The following is a 20333-nucleotide window of genomic DNA, read 5'->3' as shown; positions in this document are numbered from 1 at the left end:
AATGTGGAACAGCTATACAAAAAACAAACTAGTCCTGGTGAGGTCAAGTTATGTTTATACCGTGATAGCCCGTCTGGAAACCAACTGTTGTTAAGCCTTGTTTTGCATTTGTACAGCTGGGCTGCAGGAAGGGTTTGTGATGGGTAATTGTGTTTCTGTACTTATCATGGTAATTTGTCTTTCTCTGTGTGAAGAAATCGCAGTCAGTCCAAAGAAGCCCAACTGAAGGGATTAAACCACTTGTTCCATAGCAAAGTAAAATGAAGTATACAATTCAATGAATTTTCTACTCCTGAAACAATTGAGAGAGGTAAAATATGGAGACCTCTTTTAGGAAGCTTAAGAGCAAGCAGAAACCCCTCCGATTGCAAAGGCTGAACTTAGGTGCATATGCTAAATTCTTACTTTTAACAGATTTCTCTGAAGATGTGCACATTCTGGTCTTATTTCTCTGTGGGTTTGTTGCACATAACCACAAAACCTATGACTGCGTCTTCCAGAAGTGCTAAGCATCTTTCACTTCCCCCGTACACAGCGTAAGGTGTCTGAGCGTTTGTGAGCGCTCAGAGCTTGCTGTTTTCCTGGTGAAGCACTCTAGTCTTGAGACAAGCTTGTTCCCTTGAAGCGTGAGCGCTGAGCTCCGTTCAGATTCAGGCTGAAGTTGTTGATGGTATCAGCAGTAGCTCCCTACGCTTGCCTGATACAATGCCCCACTTACTGTGCTGGTTTTATCAGTTCTGTCTGTACTGTTTCATCTAGGTTGTTCACTAGAGGTCTCACTGGCTGGCTTTGTTTGGGAATTTATGCAGAAAGGGTGTTTTATAGAGTACTTAATCTCAGAATTTGTTTTTATATTCTCCATAAGCATATCAGCAGTAGTGCTCAGGAATGTGTTTTTCTACTTGCACGAAATACACTTGCAAAGGGATTTGTTCTTGCTGTGAAGCTAACTTCACAGTTTACCCTTCTGTTAAAAGCTGAGAAGCGCTATGTGATACTTGTACACTGCTGAAAAAACAAGTAGTCAGGATGTTGCTACTGCTTTTCACTACTTACTTTAAGCAAAGAGCAAACAAAAGGCACCCTGTCCGACAAACTTCGCTTTCAATCTCTCTTGTGGAGCTAAAGCTATTTTATTTAAGCAAAATAAAAGAAAAAGCTGCATTGGTTCTTATTTAAATTATTGTACTGTATAGTACGTATTTCTAATTGATGTGTAACACTGTAAACGTGTGATTGACTGCTTACTCTTACTCAGCAAATGTGAGGGTTATTTTTGTTTTATTTTTTTCTTAATTGCACTTTGCAGCTTGATTTTTCTTACAGACTATGTAGTTCCAGTATATTTGTTGCCAGCAGTGGTATGAAAGCCCTGTTTTCCTGGCAGGAGAAATTACCCTTAGAGTCATTACTGGACATGTTTATTAATAAACTTGTTTTTAAGACTTACTGTTTACAGAGTTAAACTAGGTCTTCATTGTCTCTAGATCTGTTCAGACCCTGATGTGGCCCTTTTCTAATAGTGCTACAAATGACAGAAGAAGACAACAGATCCAAGCTGCAGTACCAAGCATATATGCTAACACTTTCTTGTTACTATCTACCTCTCTCTACTGTGACGAGAATCATTCTATGGTATTGTGCAAAGTACGTGGCATGCAGTTCAGAATATATGGCTTTTGGGGTCAGACCCCACAGTTTTCTTTAGAACACGTAGAATTGTCTTCTCCTGGATATGTGGCTTCTTACATGTGAAACACTGAGCTATAGCACAGCATTTTTTAAAATCTAGACATCTCCTTCACTGCTGCTACCCATTTCCAGTATAATTATGTTGGGTTTTATTTTTTTATGGAAAGTTTTTGGCAACACAAGTCAGGAAGGGTGTTTAAAGTGGTCAGTGCTGACTCATTTAATAACAAGTCATTTAAGCAGTTGAGGAAAGGCAAAGACGGGGGAAAAAGCACTTTCCAGGATGTGGCTCCACCAGTGACTTCCTCAGCTGCCATTATGTACCTGTTTGCTAGTCTGGCAGCAGCTGGGTATCTTCACAGCTGTAGGAGTCTGTCTGCCTGGATCTGTTCTAAGGAAGCACTCTGAGAAACTTCGGAATAGGTTTTTGTCAACCTTCACAGTCAGGTGCTTGGGAAAAGTTCACTGAGGGGAAGCTCTGAGCTCTGTCTGCATACGTTCCCCAAAGAAAAAAAAGTCAGTTTTCATAGTTGAAGGTGACCTATCCTCCAACACCCTGAGGGTAGACCTGTGTAATTCCAGCTAGCTGCTCGACCTTCAGAAAGCCTGTTTTATCATAGGCACTTTGGAGAATGATTGTGTGCCCACGTGTTACTGAACATGGTTTTCCAACTTCCTTGTTACAGAAGATCCTGTCAGAGGTTTTGGAATTGGCTTGACCTCTGTAGTTAAAATGAAAACTTAAACAACTACAAAAAGCTCACAATACCCGTGTGCCTGAATTTTGTTATTGTTAGTCTTATATTCTGGAGAAGTTAACAGTGGCACATGCCTTGGTGTGGATAAAACAAACCTATTCTTTACTATGGTATTGTTTCCTTGCTTGCTGTGAAGCTAGCTTAAAAAGTTTCCATTTCAGTAAATGTTATATAGTTATATAATGTTACATAATAATGTTCTGCCAGTATTCTGGTTTTCCAGAAGTTCCTGGAGGTATGTATTAGAGCCCAAAGAAGAACCAACAGCTGATGCTTTCCCATTTATGTGAAAAGCTCACAGATGCTGTTTTCAGACTGAAGGTATGACCTTGAATAACCATACTGGATCAAGCTAGAGGTCCATATATAATCGTAACTTTTATTTTTTTTTTATTATCTCAATTACCAGTGGTGTACCTCAGGGCCTGATACAGGGGCCCCTATTGTTTAACATCTTTATTAATGATCTGAATGTTCCCTGGATGATGGGCCAGCATGTTTAACAGGCATATGAACTCCCCTACAGTGAGTTGGGGGAAGTGTCTGATATGCTGGGGAACAGGGCTGCTAGACAGAGGGACAGGCCACAGAGGTGATCTGACAAGAAGTCTGTGAAGTCCAACAAAGGCAATAATACCAAGGCCTGCATCTGGGCCAGGGTAGCACCATGCAACAGCACAGGCTGGGATCAGCTGTCTACAGAGAACCTTTGTGGGGAAAGACATGGGGGCCCTGGTGGACAAGGTGCTGAACAGGAGTCAGCACTGGTGGTCAGCTGCACGCTGGGTTGTTGCCAGGAATGTAACTGGCAGGCTGCGGAAATGATTCTTCCCTTCTGGTTGGCACTTGTAGTACAGATGCTGTCTCACCATGTCCAGTTCTGGGCTCCCCAGTACAAGGGAAAACATTGACATAGAGGAGCATGTGACATAAGGGGAGAAGCCGAAGGGTGCAAGTTTGTTCCACCTCAGGAAAAGAGGCATAATGGTCAGCTAGGACCTAGCTTTCATGTAGGAAGCTACGACGGTATTTTCACATCTGTATCACTTCAATCTGTGGTGGCTTTGTCTGGCCAATGGCAGAGTTTACTCTGGCCTACAACTACCCACCTAATGGGTAGGTATGGAGAAGACAGACAGAATGATCCTAGACGTGTACGGTAATAGGATAAGAAGCAATGGACAGAAGCTGGAATGTGGGAAAGTCTGATGAGGTATAAGAAAAGGCCCTTTCTCAATGTGAGGGTGGTCAGACACTGGATGAGGTGTGCAGAGCACCTACTGAGTCTGCAGTTTTGGAGATGTTCAGAGCTAACTGAATGAGGCCCTGAGCAACACACTCTAACTGGACCTGGTTTGAGCAGGGAGCTGGACTAGATAACCCTGGAAGTCCCTTTTGTCATAAATGAGTCTGATATTTTTTTTTTTGAATGGAGGTATGTGTTGTAATGAGAAGATCTTGCTGCTGAGGAGTAAAGGTCAGCTGGGACCTAGCTTTCATATAGGAAGGTAGGATGGTACTTTCCTATCTCTATCACTTTAATCTGCAGTGGTTTTTTAATTATTATTCTGTAGTCAAATCTTATCTTTACTGTTCTGAATAATCTAGGATCACCAGCAAATTTACATCATATTACTACCTGCTTATCTCTCTTCCCTCTTTATGATTATGTAGAATAATCCACGTCCCAGCGCAAGTATCTGTGAAACTCCGTTGGTCATCTCCCTCTATTAAAGTAAGCAATCATTTACTTCCTGCCTTCCTTCATCTTCTTTCTCATTATTCTGTCTCTTAATGAGTTAAATATTCATACAAAGGGCCTTTTTTAGTTTTTTTCAGACACTTGCTTGGTGTCCTTTGAAAACTTCGGTATGGACTTTGCTTTCTAGTTTTCTTTCAGCAGAGCACCTCCTTATCCCTGCAATCAGTGATCTCTACAGAGAAATTTGATTGTTGTGTGAGGCAGGAATTCCTTCAACAAACACCATGCTGACTCTTTGCTAGTACGTCATATTTATTTGGGTGCCCACTGCTTCCATTTTTCTTATTTTTTTTGTATTGATTTGCCATGTACAAGTGTTGGGCAACCTCCATACCTCAACTGTCAATATAATTTTAAGCAGGAGATTGTATGAGAAAGTTGATAGAATCCCTTGCATCTTTGAGTCCCTTGAAATCTTAGTGAATAACATCTAATGTAGGTGAGTTGTTGCAGCGGTTCATTTTACCTAATATTTTCATAGCCTTTTCTGCAGTCATTTTGATTACAAACATATTCTTTAAGTACAAAACATAGATATATTCTGGAGTAGGGATCCCTTTACTTTCTTTTGTAGTTGAGCACAAATATGAATAGCTGCTGTGCTCTGTTCTTATTTTCTGTCAGAGGGATAGGGAAAAGCTGTGTTAAGGGAGTAACTGAGTGTGTCAGGGTTAACTCCTGAAGAAATAGGCTGCGATAGCTGGTAAGTTACTGTATGTTCAGTGGAACTGAACAAGCATGTTCTATTGAAGTGAGAAATTTGAGAAGTGTAAAACTGTAAAACATGGAGTTCAGTATGCTACTGTTCCGTGACACTGGTCTTTGAATTTTGTCTCCAGGCTAGCAGTGTCTTTGGGGGAACTTTTGTGGTCTCATTGGCTTGGAAGTCCTCAGGTGACTGGAAACTTCTGGGTTGCCCATGTTGTACCTAGTAGCAACAGAACTCTGAACAGCAACTTGCATTCAGTTCTTCAGTATACTTGTAGATGTGGACCTTAGTATGTCTCCTTACTGAAGGATATTGCCTCTGGATGTAGCAAAGGAGCTTTGTAAGGCTTATTTTTTGGGGGATGTGCATGTGTGTGGCGCCAACACTGCCCAAAACCTAGGTAAGAGGTTTATCTATGATAAGTGACATACATATACATGATACCTTTCAATGAGCATTTGTTTCTTCTAAACTTAATAGCTGCAAAACTTGGGAATTACATCGTCATGGATTTGTCTTAATGGTGGTTTTGCTAACAGCTTTAAAGCAGAGAGTCTTATATTAAGAGCACTGTTAGAACTCTAACCTGATATCACTAGCTTTCTATTCTTGGAAGTCTACAAAAACTAAGGGGGCAGGGGGAACACCTGCTTTCCCTATTTTTTCCTCCACATCATACATCAGTCTTGTATATAAGATGATGTTTGATTGTCTGTATTTGTAGTATTGTATTGTTGTATAGGCTCATTGCATACCTACTCTTGAACTAGTCACGAATCAAATGCATTCTCTTTCTCCTTTAGAGGCTAAATAGAAGTGTGTCTCATACTCTCTGGACAACATTTATGAATAAGGAATGTGTGTAGTCTTGTTCCCTTCCTGACCTTCAGCATTCAGTCCAAGATCTCATCCATTTCAACTTACTTGCATTTCTCATGTAGCAGATGCATTGAGAGATTTGTTACAGCAAGTCTCTTGGCTGCCTTGTTTCACTAGGTCTTTCCCTTTCTCACCTCTAAGGTGCTAAAAGGTTCTTATATTGTTGGCTGTTCTTGCTCCAGTATGGTGCCAGGGCTTGCGCTTTGTCCCTCATGGCTCTTTTTGAAAGATGGGAAGACTCCTGTTTGGAAAAGTAGGGTAATCCATATTTGTCTCGCTCATAGCTTTCGTCAGTGCATCTGAGGAAATACAAAAAAATCTGAGTGCGCTCCTTTTGGAATGCTTCTAGTCTTTATCCTTTAGTACTTTAAAAATTCTGGTAACTTGCAAGCTTTGAGAAGCTGTTTCTCCTCTTTCCCAGGATTTTCTTGTTTATGTTAATTTGGTACTCAGTTTAGACTTGAGGCTTGGGACTACTGTTGAGTAATAAAATTATGAATTACGGTGTAGAGGCTTGCGTTGTAACTTGTACTGAGTGAAGCAAACCTCCTGCTAAACTCTTTAGTTTACATCCTGTCCCGCAGAGAAACTGTGCCATGGATACGGAGTCATATGCGTAAACTGCTGTCAAGTCTGGAAGCATCTGGTATGCTGCCTGTGTACAGAGCTGCACCTCATTAGTTTCAATTAGTCACTAACTCAGTGACTCTTCTCCTCCCTTTGGCTCCATTGGTATTGTGGGTTAACTTTTGAGCTTGTGGTTTGTATTACAGATCTTCCTCTTGATACAAATTCTTTTTCTGGAAAATGAAACTTGTAGCAGCTCAACTGTTGTTCAGCCTACACTTGGTGCTCTGTGCTCCTAAAGGAGATGATTCTTTCTCTTTGATTGATGCAGGAAAGTTAATCCTATGAGTTCGTAGTCTGGCTGTAGATAATCTGTTTCTGCAGGCACAGTATCAGTTGTATTTCTGGGCTGATGTGATTGTGCGTTTCCCTTTACTGAGGCTAGTTTTTAATTGACAGTCATATTTAGTCATTGAACTGACATTGTTATGAAACAGTGAAAGGGAAATAGATAATTTACAGTTGTGGTTTTGAAGGTGTGCTGGGGAGCACAGGAGTACCTCAGAATATCCCAAATAGGTAACTGAAATTATTTTGTTGTGTTAAGAATTAATGATGTTAAAATCACTAATGATATTCTGTTTTACAGGAAAACTTATACTTGAGCATTTTATCACATAAGCAACAGCACTACCGTGAAACAGCTGTGGTTTCAGGGTTTTTTTTCTGTGAACCCTTGGATGGTGAAACTGGTTTTGAGTTAAGCTTGGCTACTGCTCTATAATGTTCAGTACCTTAGTCTGACTCACTTATCACATCAAAGACTAACATTTCGAGTAGCTGAAGTAAGATGCTCCTTCCTGACATAGCTGAAAATCAATTGCTCTTTCTCAGTGGAATCTTATCTTTCAAATTTATGAGACCTGCTTAACAACTTTTCTATAGATTAAACAAGTTTTTGTATTTCTCCAGCAGAATGAGTATTAAATCAAAACTGCCTCATAGTGATCCTGCACAAAAAGGATTAGAGTAGCTTGCTTGCTACTCAGCATTGTTAACAGATGGTTTTAGACAGATTAGGTGGGGAAATCCCCAAAGGATGAATTATGAATTAATGATTGCAAACAACTCGGGTTATAGTTCAGTAAAACTGCTGTATGGTACTATGAGCCTGTGGCTTTCTGCATGGATTTATTTTAGGCTTATTAGTTCATTGACAAAGCATAACCCTTGCCAGATAGAGCCTTAAATGATAACTCTTACTCATTGAGTTGTATCACATTCCATCACTAGCCTTGTTTAAAGATGGTGCGGTAAATGAGTAGTGATATAGACTCTAGTGCTAACTTGTAACCGTTAATCTACTCCAGCTACTGAACGGGATGATTTCTTAGTTTTATACATAAAATGAATTCTCACATGGTAAGATAACTCCTAAACACAAGTTACAAAGATCATGTATTAGCAAATCCTGAGGTTCTTTGAGATGTATATGGAAAAATAAAAAATTATGCAGTTGCTTTTGTCTTAGAAACATTTGTGTATTGGCTTTTTCTGTTAAGCAGAATGAATGTTACCACACAAACCATGTATTTTCAAATAACAATAAAGTCAAATTGTGCTGTAGTAATGTAATGTTGTAAATGTGATTTTTTGGGGTGGTGTTTTGGTTTTTTTGTGTGGGTTTTTGTTTTGTTTTATTCACAGGTATCAAAATTGTTTAGAAGACTAATATTGTCCAAAGTTGCAAGTGTTTAGCATGTAGGAGTTAGACCGATGTATGTCATGTTCCCTTGTAATTATCAAAGATTCTGTATTGTATCTCAATGTTACATTTAAATACTCTTAAATTTTCCGACTGAATGAGTTTTTGTTGCCCTTGAGCTCTTCAGGGAAGCAATCAGAAAAATATATAGGCTCTTCAACATAAATAAGATCATGGTTTCTGGATTATATGAAGTTTTTGTTTTGTTTTACACTCCTGTAGGTGGTTAGTAGTTGGATTTGCATAGCCTTTGCCAGAGCACACTGTGCTTCTCTATTAATCCCTAGGGCAAATATGTGCTTTTCAAGATGAAATACCAGGTGTTGCTCTGAATTGAAGTGGTATGTCAAAGTGCTACTAAGTAAGTCTTCTCTAAAAAAGGCTGGGGGAACCGTCCTGTCTGCCAGCCTGCCGTACCAGAGGGATTGAATGGTGGGTATTCGGGCAGTGAAGCTGCCTGTTTGAGACTAACAAGCAAATTTTTCTGCATCTTCAGCAGCCAACCCCAAAATTAATAGGAATAATTCTCAGTTGCAGGTGATATCAGTGTGTTGTCCCTGCTACATCCTTTATTACAAAGTCTGAATTTGTAGTTCTACATCAGTGGCCTTTTTTGAATAAGCAGCTCAGAGCTGGCTTGGGCATTATTTGCAGAAGCAGTAGAGGGTTAGGTACATTAACAAAGGCAAGTTAGGGAGGAAAGCCACACTAATAATTTGCCATTCAGTCTCTGGTTTTGAGGTTACCTGATCATGATAGTAAATTGAGTTATTTCTAAGACTTGCATCTCTCTGGTGCTGAAAACATGTCTGCATCTGTTTTGACCACATCTGAAAGTACACTTTAAACAAGGAACTTCCCTCTGAGTTGGTTTTGTTTACTTAGGCTTGCTCATGCCCAGGGTTTCTAGGTGCAGAATGAAAAAGGGTAATAGCTTTGTTTATGAAATCTACCTATTTGTGTAAGAAGATACTGAACTAGAGGGCAACAGGAGGGGAGGAAAATGTACTGGCTTGTACACCCCTAAAAACCATTATTTGGTCTGTTAGCTTATGTTCACCTTTTCTAGTGAGGTAGTTTTGTGTTTTAGCAAACTTCAAGACAGAGGTTGAGTTAGAAAGCCAATCCACATTGAAAAGTGCACTAAAGGCCATCTTATTTTTGAATGCATTTTATGATAGGTAAACACGTATTTTCTGATGCTCAGTATACTTGGTGATCATATCATATGTTGATTCATGTAATCAGAAGAGGTTAAATTGGACTTTCAATGTGAAAAACTATTTTTGCCAACTTGTGTCAAGTTGCTCAAAGGTGGAAATTTCAGTCTGTAAGCTTCCATACATCTTTTCAAACAGAGAAGGAAGCTTGAACTTGACTTGTCTGAAAATTAAGATCTTTATCAACATCACTCATTTCTATAGAAATTCTAAGGCCACCTTTTTTGGGGAAGGAAGTCAGGGCAGTCATCTGACTTGTAAGACATGTGACAATAAGAGTAAACACGGTAGCTTTGATCCATGGTCAAGCCTCACTGAGCATTCTCCGGTGATCCCTCTCCTCTTCAGTGTGTGGGGGGAAAAAAGAAGGGAGGATGGCAGGAGTGTGGGTTAGTTTTCATGTACTTTCCTTCTTCGTATCTGCAAAGCACTGGGGATCCCCCATTTTAAGGACTCTGTGAAAGGTGAACATTAAAAAGCAAGCGTATTTCTCTACAATAGTGTTACTTTAGTAACATTGTTAAAGTAATTCAAACCTCCACATAATGTCTAAGAATCCACAGGTTGCATGAACTAGTCAACTGTGTTCATTCTTTTTTTTTGTTTGTTTCTTTGTTCCTTTTCACAACAACTTGCAAAAAAGTTGGAAATAATTTAATCCCAGTGGAAAAAAAAAATTCTGAAGTTTCCAGAGTTTTTATTACTTTGATAAAAACCACAAGTCCCCAAACCCAAAATAACCCACACTGGAGGAAATAAATTCGTGTCATCAAAGTACTACATCTGAATGGAACAAGTTAATCAGTATCACATTGTGGATAATTTTCTCAATGGTGTTTGGTTTGGATCTTGAAATTTAAAGGGCCCTTAGTTTTCTAAGAATGCATTCAGCACAAAGAAGGGGTATTTGCTACTGTAGTACGGTCTTGCTGTGAGTTGAATCCTTTCTTTTGATCTCTTAACAATTCCAAGAATGTGTAACAAGTACATGGCAAGGGTACTAATAATCTCGGGTGTGTGTTTGAATTTGAAGTTGTGTACTCTTGTCTTTCCTGGCAAACTTTACAAAGAGTAGGTTTTGAAGTCTAGATCTGAAGGAGGGGAAGAGGACTGTTCTCACCCCTTCCAAGTAATATTTTCTACCTGTTGAAGCTCTTGTGTTTGTGAAGAGTGCACAACTAAATGTTGTGGTTTTTTAAAATGAAATGTACAACTTGCAGTTAACCAAAACTCTGGTTACAACTGCAGTATAGCTCATGTCCCATTTGCTTGTTTTATTCTCATGTTCTTTTCTAGGCACCCATGTTTGGGTACTATAGGAGATAAAATGCTAGTTTAGGTATACCAATGATCTGATTTGGTAGGGCTGTTCTTGCATTGCTTGTCAGCTTCTACTTGTCACTGCAGGTTCTGGATTGTTCCTTCTTTCTTTTCAGAGGTGGCTTATCAGCTTGTTAAACGCTACGTGCGGAAGATTACCTGAGGCTCCTCTAAGCATGTTAGCATTTGCCCACAGATAAGTGAACCAGCTTACGGGTTAGTTTATTTCATTTGCTTCCCTGAAGGCTTTTATGAAAGATGTGTACAAAAGCAATGAGAAGATGCTTTTAAAAAACCTTCAGGTGAAGATACAACAGTCTCAATACCACAAGCATTAACGGAACTCAGCACTCTTGGACGTGCAGCGTGCTTGTACTGCCCTTCTAGACACCAGTGCATAGGCAGTATGAGGAAAATACATAACTAAGGGGTAGCAGGATCATACCACTTCTTGGAAGCTGTTCTTTTACAGAAGTGGTGGCTTGGGGCCCTGAACAATGCATCGGTGCAGGAAGGGGTTGGTTGCCCATTTTCAATAATAATGTGTAGAAGAAACTGTTCTGGTTCAAGTGTCCATAAAGCAGAGGCAGTTGTCTCAGATAATGTTTTCAGGATAAATAGAATATGGATTCTTACAGTTAACTAGAGCATTAGTAGTTAATGCAATTGCATTTCATTTTGGTTAATCTTTTCCAACCTTTGAAAACTTTTGAAGTCGAGTCTCTATAAAAGTTTACTTGTGGGATTTTTCTACAAAATGAGAACTGAGAAGATAAGGCTTTCCAATTCTAAAAATCTGCACATTCGCCAGACTTCTAAAAAATATTTCAGTGCTTGAAATTGTAGAAGATGCTTAGTAAGACTTTCATTAATGCCTGGGCAGGTATCTAATCTTAAGAGACCTTTGATTTCTAGGACGGGTAAGCAGGTAGTCCTTGTTAACTTCTCAAGGTCCCTGAGGCTCATCTTTTGTGATGAGAAGTCTATGTGACAGTTCTGCTTGTAACCCTTATGGACTGGATGTCAAATGCCAGCTGCTGCTGCTTCTGTGCTCTCTCACATGTGTGGTTGTGTTCTGTAGCAGATGTGGGTGTTGGAACAATGTGTGCTGTTGTCTAGCTAAATGAGTCTGAAGACCCGTTTATCCTTAAGTAGTACACAAGACTTAATGAGGGACAGTAGCTACATTTTATGTAGCATTAGAAGTTCCACCCTGTGCCCAAACTCAAGATGAACTAATAAAATGAGCAGTGTGGGAAAGGCCCTTTTGACCAAGTTTTCTGCGTGTCCTATTAAATGCAACTAAATTTACTTTGCAGCACACTTCTGTCTGTTGTAGGGGGTTGTACCTTCTTCCCTAGTATGTAGTGCCATTGCATATTCTTAGCAAAGGCTTTCCATTCCTGGTATTACTTTTTTTTTTTAGAAAGGCATTTACTACCATTATGCAGTTACTGGAAGGTAAGAAGCAGAAAATACACAAAATGGAAGAGGAGCTGTTACCATAAGGATGCTAATTCTTGTTGCAGAGAGAAAACATCTTGAATATTTTTTTCTAGCAGGAAAACTGATTAGTGTGAGGCAGTAACAAATGTTACTCTTGCGAGTCTAAATCATCCTATGTACAATGTGGGTACTTACCCTGTCTACCTCCCACCCTGGGTATCTTCTAACATGACTTCTCAGTTTAACTCTTGTGTTTGTAGCAGTGGTTGTGAAATAGCTATGTTTCCCCTGGTTTTATTTATAGTTGTCTATAAATACTTCCTGAAACCCAGTCTCTTAAGTATCACTTAATTCTGTCATGCAAGACTTAATTACACTGATAATAAATAGACATTAGAATATTTTTAGCTAAGCATGCTGTCATGATGCTTCCTGTGCATGAAGCAAATAACTACTTAAATGTCAGTGTCTGAAGGCCCTCAAAAAGCTCTGAAAACAGCTGCTCAAAAACTGCCACAACAGCTTGTTTCTTTAAATATGAAGTACACCTTGATACATTATGGCTATATATGTTAGTTTCAGTGAAGTACTTAGGAAAAGGCCATTTTTCTGGGGCTGCTTATAACAATTGACAAAAGATTGTACAGTCTCAAGAAACTGTCAGTTATGTTCCTTAAACAGATTGTCTTAAATCTCAGATAAGCATTCCATGGAAATAGTGTAGGAGCTCACATTAAATGAGTACCATCCAAAAGGACTGTTTCCTTTCTAGGACCTGATCAGTAAATCCTTAAATAAACAGCATGCAGTGTGTACTACTCTTGTTTCAAGGGGCTTGCAGGTAATCTTTTCAGCTGTTAACTCTTGCCCAAACACCATAAATGTTAGTGCCTAGGTGATACATGATCAGAATACAACAGGTTAAATATTTGGGAGGTGTTAAGCCTAAAGGAGACCTTAGATAATGTTCTTGGAGTCACAGGGGTTTCCTCCTTTTTAAAAAAAACTGAACAAAACACAATAGTAATAGTTCTGGTCTGGTTGCAGCTGAATGGGCCACTAGGGGAAAAGCAGTTCTGAAATACCCTTAGACGCTGCAAGTCTTTACTAATTCAGTTTCTGACAGGCTCTTAGGATATCTTTGGAGGAAGGTGGTTGTTCTTTAGGGAGAAAGTTCCTTGTTAGACTTCTTGTGAGTCTTTGCTTTTTTTCCGTTTAACTTGTCCAGTTTTATACCTCTGTTTTAAATGTTTTTAAAAGTCAGGAGCAAAAATGTTGCTTGTTCTTTATTTTAGAAGCCTAGCTTATTGTCCTTCTAATGCTCATTGCTTTATTTGTATCCTGAAGCAAATGGTGTTGTATGCCTTTCCCTAACACACCTCCAGTTGTACTGCTTGGGGATTTTTTTTTCTCACTATGGTCTGAACTGGTTAAATAATCTTTGTGCTGCTTATTAGCATCGCAGTTTCTTTCAGTTAATCACTTAACACACTAGTGAAATTCCTCTCCTTGTTCAGTTAAGATCTTGTTAGTTTTTTAATCCTGATTGTTAATTGTAAGTTTAGGTCTTGAAAAGAATCTGAAACTGCAGTTGCTATTACCTCTGCTTTTTCATAACATTATCTTACATGGAGGATATACCTGTCACTCTTAACACTTCATGAAGAAAAGAGAAAGTTATTTCTCAGAGTTATATATTCTCCTTGTCTGCACAGCAATGTTTTCTGCAGGTGGAAGGTTATGAGAAGCCCATCTGTATCTGAAGAACTTTCTTCATGCCTTTGTTATTAAGCGTTTTACATTTGGTATATGCCTATCTCATGTTTCTAGAGCCAAAGACAGCCCTCTTTCCTTTAGCCGATATATACTTCATATCTTCCTCTGTCTGTCTTTCATTGTGACTTACCTTCTCCTGTTTCAGGGCTATTAACTTGCTTTTTTTAAAACAAACATTCTCTGCAAATGTTACTATATTAATACTGGCTGCGTTTGCTACATAACATTGGTAACACTTGAAATAGGTGTTACATGAAGCTCACTGTCTTGATATGTTTCAAAGTTCTTGACCAACTTCTGTTTTGGTTCTTTCACAATTTTGTGTTTAACTGGCAAGCCATATAGGTTTTGACTTCTCGGAAAGAAAAAAAAAAACAAACGGTGGAGCTCAACAAACTTCCCTCCATTCTAATGTTAAACTAGTTACTGTAGTGGCTCTAAGTTAGCTAGTCTGAGAAGAAATTATATTACCCAGCTAGGAGTTCATTATTCTAGGAGGTATTTGCAAAGCCTTAGCTACTGTGTATAACGATTGGCTTCCAGTCTGGGTTTAGTCTGCATATACAAGTTACTCCAGAGGGTGCCTAGAGTAGATCATAGGATCACAGAATGGTTTGGGTTGGAAGAGACCTTTAAAGATCATCTAGTCCAGTGCCTCTGCCATGGGCAGTGACATCTTTCACTAGATTGGGTTGCTCAAAGCCCCATCCAGTCTGTCCTTGAGCACTTCCAATGATGGGCATCTGCAACATCCACAACTTCTCTGGGAAGCCTGTTCCAGTGTCTCACCACCCTCCTTGTAAAAAAAAAAAAAAAAAAAAAAAAAAAAAAAATCCTCCTTATGTCCAGTCTAAATCTATCCTCTTTTAGTTTAAAACTGTCCCCTGTACTGTCACTGCACACCTTGGTAAAAAGCCTTTCTTTGTCTTTTTTATAAGCCCCCTTTGTATGCTGAGAGGCTGCAATGAGGTCTCACCGGGGTCTTCTCCAGGCTGAACAGCCCTGACTCTCTCAGCCTTTCCTCATAGAAGAGGTGCTCCAGCCCTCTGACCGTTCTTGTGGCCTCCTCTGGACCTGCTCCAAGGCCACATCTTTCCTGTGTTGAGGGCCCCAGAGCTGGACACAGCACTCCAGGTGGGGTCTCACCAGGGTGGAATAGAGGGGCAGAATCACCTCCTTCATCCTGCTGGCCACGCTTTTTTTCATACAGCCCAGGATACAGTTGGCCTTCTGGGCTTCAAGCGCACATTGCTGGCTCACGTTCAGTTTTTCATGCACCAGTACCCCAAATCCTTCTCTGCAAGGTTGTTCTCAATCCATTCATCCCTCAGTCTGCATTGTTACTGGGGATTGTCCCAACCCAGGTGCAGGATGTTGTTTTTGGCCTTGCTGAACTTCATGAGGTTAAGGTGGCACTGGTGATGGACCTGCCAAAACAGCTGCTGATCTTGCTTCACCTTATGTAGGGGGATAGAGGGAGTGCCTTTTTTTCTGCAAAACTAATGATCCCCTCTGAAGAGGGTGCTAAGAAGTGATAGGATTGTAAACTTCACCCATGTCTCGAAAGCGTTTCTGAAAGTGTTTTGTAAGACTTTATTAAAGCAGCTTAAACTGTGACAGCTTCATGGTTGTTATAATTTGCATACCTCTACAGTAGCATATGGGACTAAAATGCCCTTGATGATTTGTAAGAGGCAATGGGATTCCTTTTGCTCTGCAGTGTTAGTTGATTATGCATTTTTTCAGGGTTATGCAGAACATGTTTAAACCTCTACTGGTATAAAATGCTGTGGGAGGTACACTTGCAGCCAGGATGTGCATCCAACTAGTAGTCTGTTTGTCTTTGGTCAGTGTTATTTTTATTTTATGTATAGTTTTGAGAAATCAGTAGCTGTATGGAAGTAATATTAGCCCTTTGCATAGAATTGGGTTGCTGTTTGCTTAAAAATCAGCTGAGGAAACGAAGTTGTGACCCTCTGTTAAATTGGTTTTCTTCAGCATTTGTTCTAACACTCTTTTAGGCTTGCTGCCCATAACTAGTTAAGAATTTGCCAGCTGGGGTTGTTAGGCTGCTGTCAGGTATTAGATCATTTGGTATACCTGGAACATCTACAATGCACTAATTCAGGACAGCTGCATAGTGCAGCTGTTTTTAATATCCACTTGATATTAATCTGAATTTCCACTGAAGTGATGCTAATTGTGTGTTTTGGGGAATGTCATTCCTCCTCTGGAATGAACCTGAAGGTGTTCAGATGTTTGCTTAATTCACTCTGTTTTCATCATCAGATGATATTTTCACTGGATGGGCATCAGGGATTCATAGGCTTTGTGGTTGAAGTGTGGTGAACTGGGGGACTCTTACAGGGACAGATATGTTGTAGGAATTACAGAAAGTGGCCCTCCTTTAGAACTTGTCTTAGGTAGAAGTTGGAGAAGTAGGGCACATATAAGAAGGCAGTGGGCAGATGATGCATTTCTCTGGCAATGTTTTGTACCAAGACAAAGTATTCTTCTGTTCCCATAGCTGCTCTTCCATAGAGCAGCACTGCTTATTGGAATAGTTCTTAGCTTTTTCTGGGTTTTTGCGTTGGGTTTGGTGGGGTTTTTTTGGTGGCTTTTGGGGTTTTTTGCCGCTTTCTTTTGGTGCAAAGTGCTCTGAAATATTGACATTTTCCACTGCAAAGAGTTTAATACTGCAAACTTGACTAAACCAACTCCTGGCATTCAAAACCAGCCCCAGTAAGGTGTTAAAAAACACCACTAAATTTTTTCCCAGAAATACAACTCGGTGATATCTGAAGGGTAAGCCTTGGACATTGATCAAATTATGAAGCAGAACGGTTCCTACACTGCTTTCTGCTCTGTCCTTGGATCCAATGTGAGCATTACAGGTACAGCTTCTGTGCTCTTGTCCTACCACAGACTTGACTGGTAGGAGAATATATGAGTGAATGATGATTTATGTCTTTTTGAGGAACGGGCAAAGACATCTGATTAAGCTGGTACAGCTGAGGTGTTCAAACACTTCAGTAATTCCTGTAATTCTGAGATTCTCTCAGCAGACATCTTTGACCTCCTGTGGATGTGGCTTACAATGCAGTTCTCTGGTCATTTAACCATGCTGCTGCTGAAAGGGGCACTTCTGGGCATCTTTCTCTCTCCAGTCTGTACCTTTTCCCTTTTGCCAAGAGAAGTGGCAAAAGCTGTGCAGTGAACTGGACTGGGCAACTCCACGACTCTGGTTTAACCCACACCAGATACATTAATTGCAAAAATGGAGAGAGGCAAGGACAGGCAGGACTATCTTTGTTGGCAAGGATGCCTTTTAGGCTGGTTTATGATGCTTGAAACTACACAGTTCAACTTCCATCCTGCATCTCACTAGAAAATGGTTGTCATACCAAAAATGTAAAGATCCTGTACTGTTTGTAATGCAGTTTGTAATGAGTTAATTATGAGTGGCAGTATTCAACACTGTTCTCATGTTTATTTAATGCCTTGGTTGAGACGCAACTTCAACAATTCTGCCTTTCTCTTTGGGAGAAAGAGAGGGATCTCATTGTTTCATGTTTGGTGTTTTGTGCAAATCATCAGTCCCCTGCAGCCTGTGTGCAGCTGATCTCTGGTCACTGTGATCCAAGAAGGACTGTACAGCATGATGTAGTACTGGGCAGAAAAGCCAATACGGGGTGTGGAGTTCAGAATAAGAATGTCCTTACAAATGTTTTACTGATAACTTATATTTTAATGGTAACCTTTCTCTAAATTCTAGAAAACACATGTAATTGAGGATGTTTAAGTTGTAAGTAGAGCGCATATTTTAATGGGGGCAGGACTTGAATATTTCAGATTATTTCTAAAAGATGAATGGTTCTTCTTGTGTAAAGAATGTGCTACTGCTTGTTCTTTCCTAAATCCTGCCTTAATCAATTGGATAAAACGTCATTTATAAAGGCTTATTTCTGTAAAATGATCCAAAGCTCCTAAATCCTAGTTGATGAGTGTGTGTGTGTAGTTACCTGGCAGTACAAAAACACTGTAAAGTTTCCAATGCTGGCAAACCCAAGATGATGTTGACGTGCCTACTCTTGGACTCAACTTTTACTGTGTAGTGTGAAAGCCCGTTGAGATACCTAGGGCAGCTTATTTTAATATTGCAAATGGGAGGGGAAAAAAAAAATCCCTCAGTTCATTTGAGATGTGAGATAAGCTGAGGTCACAGCAGATAAGCAAACTTAATTATACTCCAAAATATTTTCTCATTCTCTGATAAGTTAAATGATACCTCCTGACTCACCACTAAATTTTATTAGCGAAGTATGGTAAAAATCTATTACTGAGTTCAGTTCAAAACTTGCCTTTAATACTGAAGTTAAAATGTCTTCTTTCATACAGTTCTAATTATTAACTCTTCTTGTTCACAGATAACTACTCTTATTAATCATAAGGATAAACCAAAGCGTTCAGACAAGACTCTGCAAGCCATTCAGCGAGTGGGCCAAGCAGTTAACCTGGCAGTTGGAAGATTTGTTACAGTAGGTGAAGCTATAGCCAATGAAAATCATGAATTGAAAGAGGAAATGAGTGTTGCTTGCATTGAGGCAAGGAGAGCAGGTATGTAGTTACTCATTAAATTGTGCTTGTGCTGTTCTTGGCATGCTATTTTTAGTGTCAGGAATAATGTGAGGACTTTATTATTTAATTGCTTAACACTCTTCTGCTGGCTCACTCAAGGCCTGATCTGTTACCTGATTTTGTCACTTACTGCAATTGACATCTTATGAACAGGGAATGGTATGTTGGCTCTGATTTTTTTTTTATAGGATCTTTTGCCACAAGGAATTACCCAGCTGCTCTTTGTTTTATGATGTTACTACAGACAAAGAGCAGAGTGTTGAAAATACACCTTAGAGTTTATTGCTCTCAAGCTAAAACAGTGGAATATTTAAACTGAGTGTTAGGCTAGTGAGGTCACTGCATTCTAAATATCGATGTCTGAATGAAGGTCAGTGTCAACCCATATTTCATCAGGACTCAGTAAGATGACTCACATCAGTTATCTGATGACTCCCCTCAGTAGAATGAAAATGATATTGTACGTGCCTTCTTGCTGGATTCAGCTTTTGTCGCAAACTTGCTGTGTGAGTGGATTGAATGTGAAGTATGGATAATTGATTGAGTTGCCTGCTGCCATCCTCCTCTCCTGAGAAGTCCCTGTCTAAGCAAATAGCGGGTTATGTTTTCTGATACTGTAAGAGAACGTCAGTGTCATGCTAGAAACTACTTTCTTAGATATTAAGTGCTATTCCTTGCATGATATTTCAGTGGCTCTTCGTAAATGTATATTTGTATATCTGCAGTGCAGCCTTCAGGAAGATGATATCTAGAACATTTGTTGTTAGTGGTGGTGAGGTTTTGTTTTTTCTTTCAAATACCTTTGGATGATGAGAAATTCTACTTGAAGCTTTTCCTGTTTAAGCAGGTGGAAGTACCCACAGGTGTGACAGACATTCTGCTAACTCTGGCTTTAGGGAGACAATCTTGAGCTTCTGAATCTGGAGGCAAATAAGTGACCCTTCAACACTGATGTCTTGACTGCAGAAAGGAGTAGTACTCTACTCCAAGACATGGGTTACTGTACTTAAAATTGATCTGTTAAGTTACACAGTGGACTTTTATGTGGGTGTTTATCTTTTGAATAACCTCAGAAGCCTGAGAAACTTGCCTTTTGCTATCTTAGTGGGTATATTTCTTGAGGAATCACCATGCTCACCTCAAACTTTGGGGATGCAGTGCATACTATTCTTGTGGTGTTTTTTTTAAGAAAAGCTTACAAATTGGACATGGTACTGTAAGAAATCCTCAAAATCCCTCAACTATGAGTCGCAATGTCTAGAAACACGCTCATGATGAATGATTGTTTTTGTGATTTGAAGGACTAATCTAGATAAACTTCAGGCTGAAAATTTATAGTCGCTCCAGTAAACCTGGCTGCAAACAGAAATGTCCTAATTTGAAAACATTCCATTTGTTATGTGAAGCATGTGTTTTTTCTTCAGAGATCCATGTAAAATGCTGACAAGCCAAAATTGCCAAAGTTTACGTTGATAATCTCTGCTGCTAGAAGAGCAGTGCAATCTGGATCTCTTTGACTTGCCAGTTATGCTATAGCCAAGTGCTTTTTTTTTCTCCCTATCAGCACACCCAGGAGGAGCCCATAATCTAAAAATAGTCTGCAGTATTTTCTCTCACCAAAAAGTTCTACTTTTTTACATTGTAAGTTTTATTTCCTGTTATGCAGTAACGTGCCTCAATCTGGAGGAGGGTAGATAGAGAATGTTTACTTTTCTGTCGAGCCTCACATTTACCTTGGCATGGGTCAGTTTTTCTCTCTGAGCTATCCATTTGAGATCAAACTGGAGTCTTTCAGGGGGAA

The 20333-nt window shown here is 39.6% G+C and overlaps 1 protein-coding gene across 2 annotated transcripts in view; it reads left to right on the top strand.

The window, feature by feature from the left end:
* CTNNAL1 (catenin alpha like 1) overlaps window positions 1-20333 on the top strand; it is a 59084-nt gene that overhangs the window by 1271 nt on the left and 37480 nt on the right. For both annotated transcript variants that reach the window (XM_064443200.1, XM_064443199.1), the window contains exon 2: window positions 18322-18511. In XM_064443200.1, coding sequence (XP_064299270.1) covers window positions 18322-18511 — 190 coding nt within the window. The remainder of the gene's footprint in view (window positions 1-18321; window positions 18512-20333) is intronic.

The sequence above is a fragment of the Phalacrocorax carbo genome, chromosome 2, assembly GCF_963921805.1.
Source record: "Phalacrocorax carbo chromosome 2, bPhaCar2.1, whole genome shotgun sequence".
Lineage (NCBI taxonomy): Eukaryota > Metazoa > Chordata > Aves > Suliformes > Phalacrocoracidae > Phalacrocorax > Phalacrocorax carbo.
The sequence above is the reverse complement of the archived record's forward strand: the minus strand, read 5'-3'. Positions and strand labels throughout refer to the sequence as shown.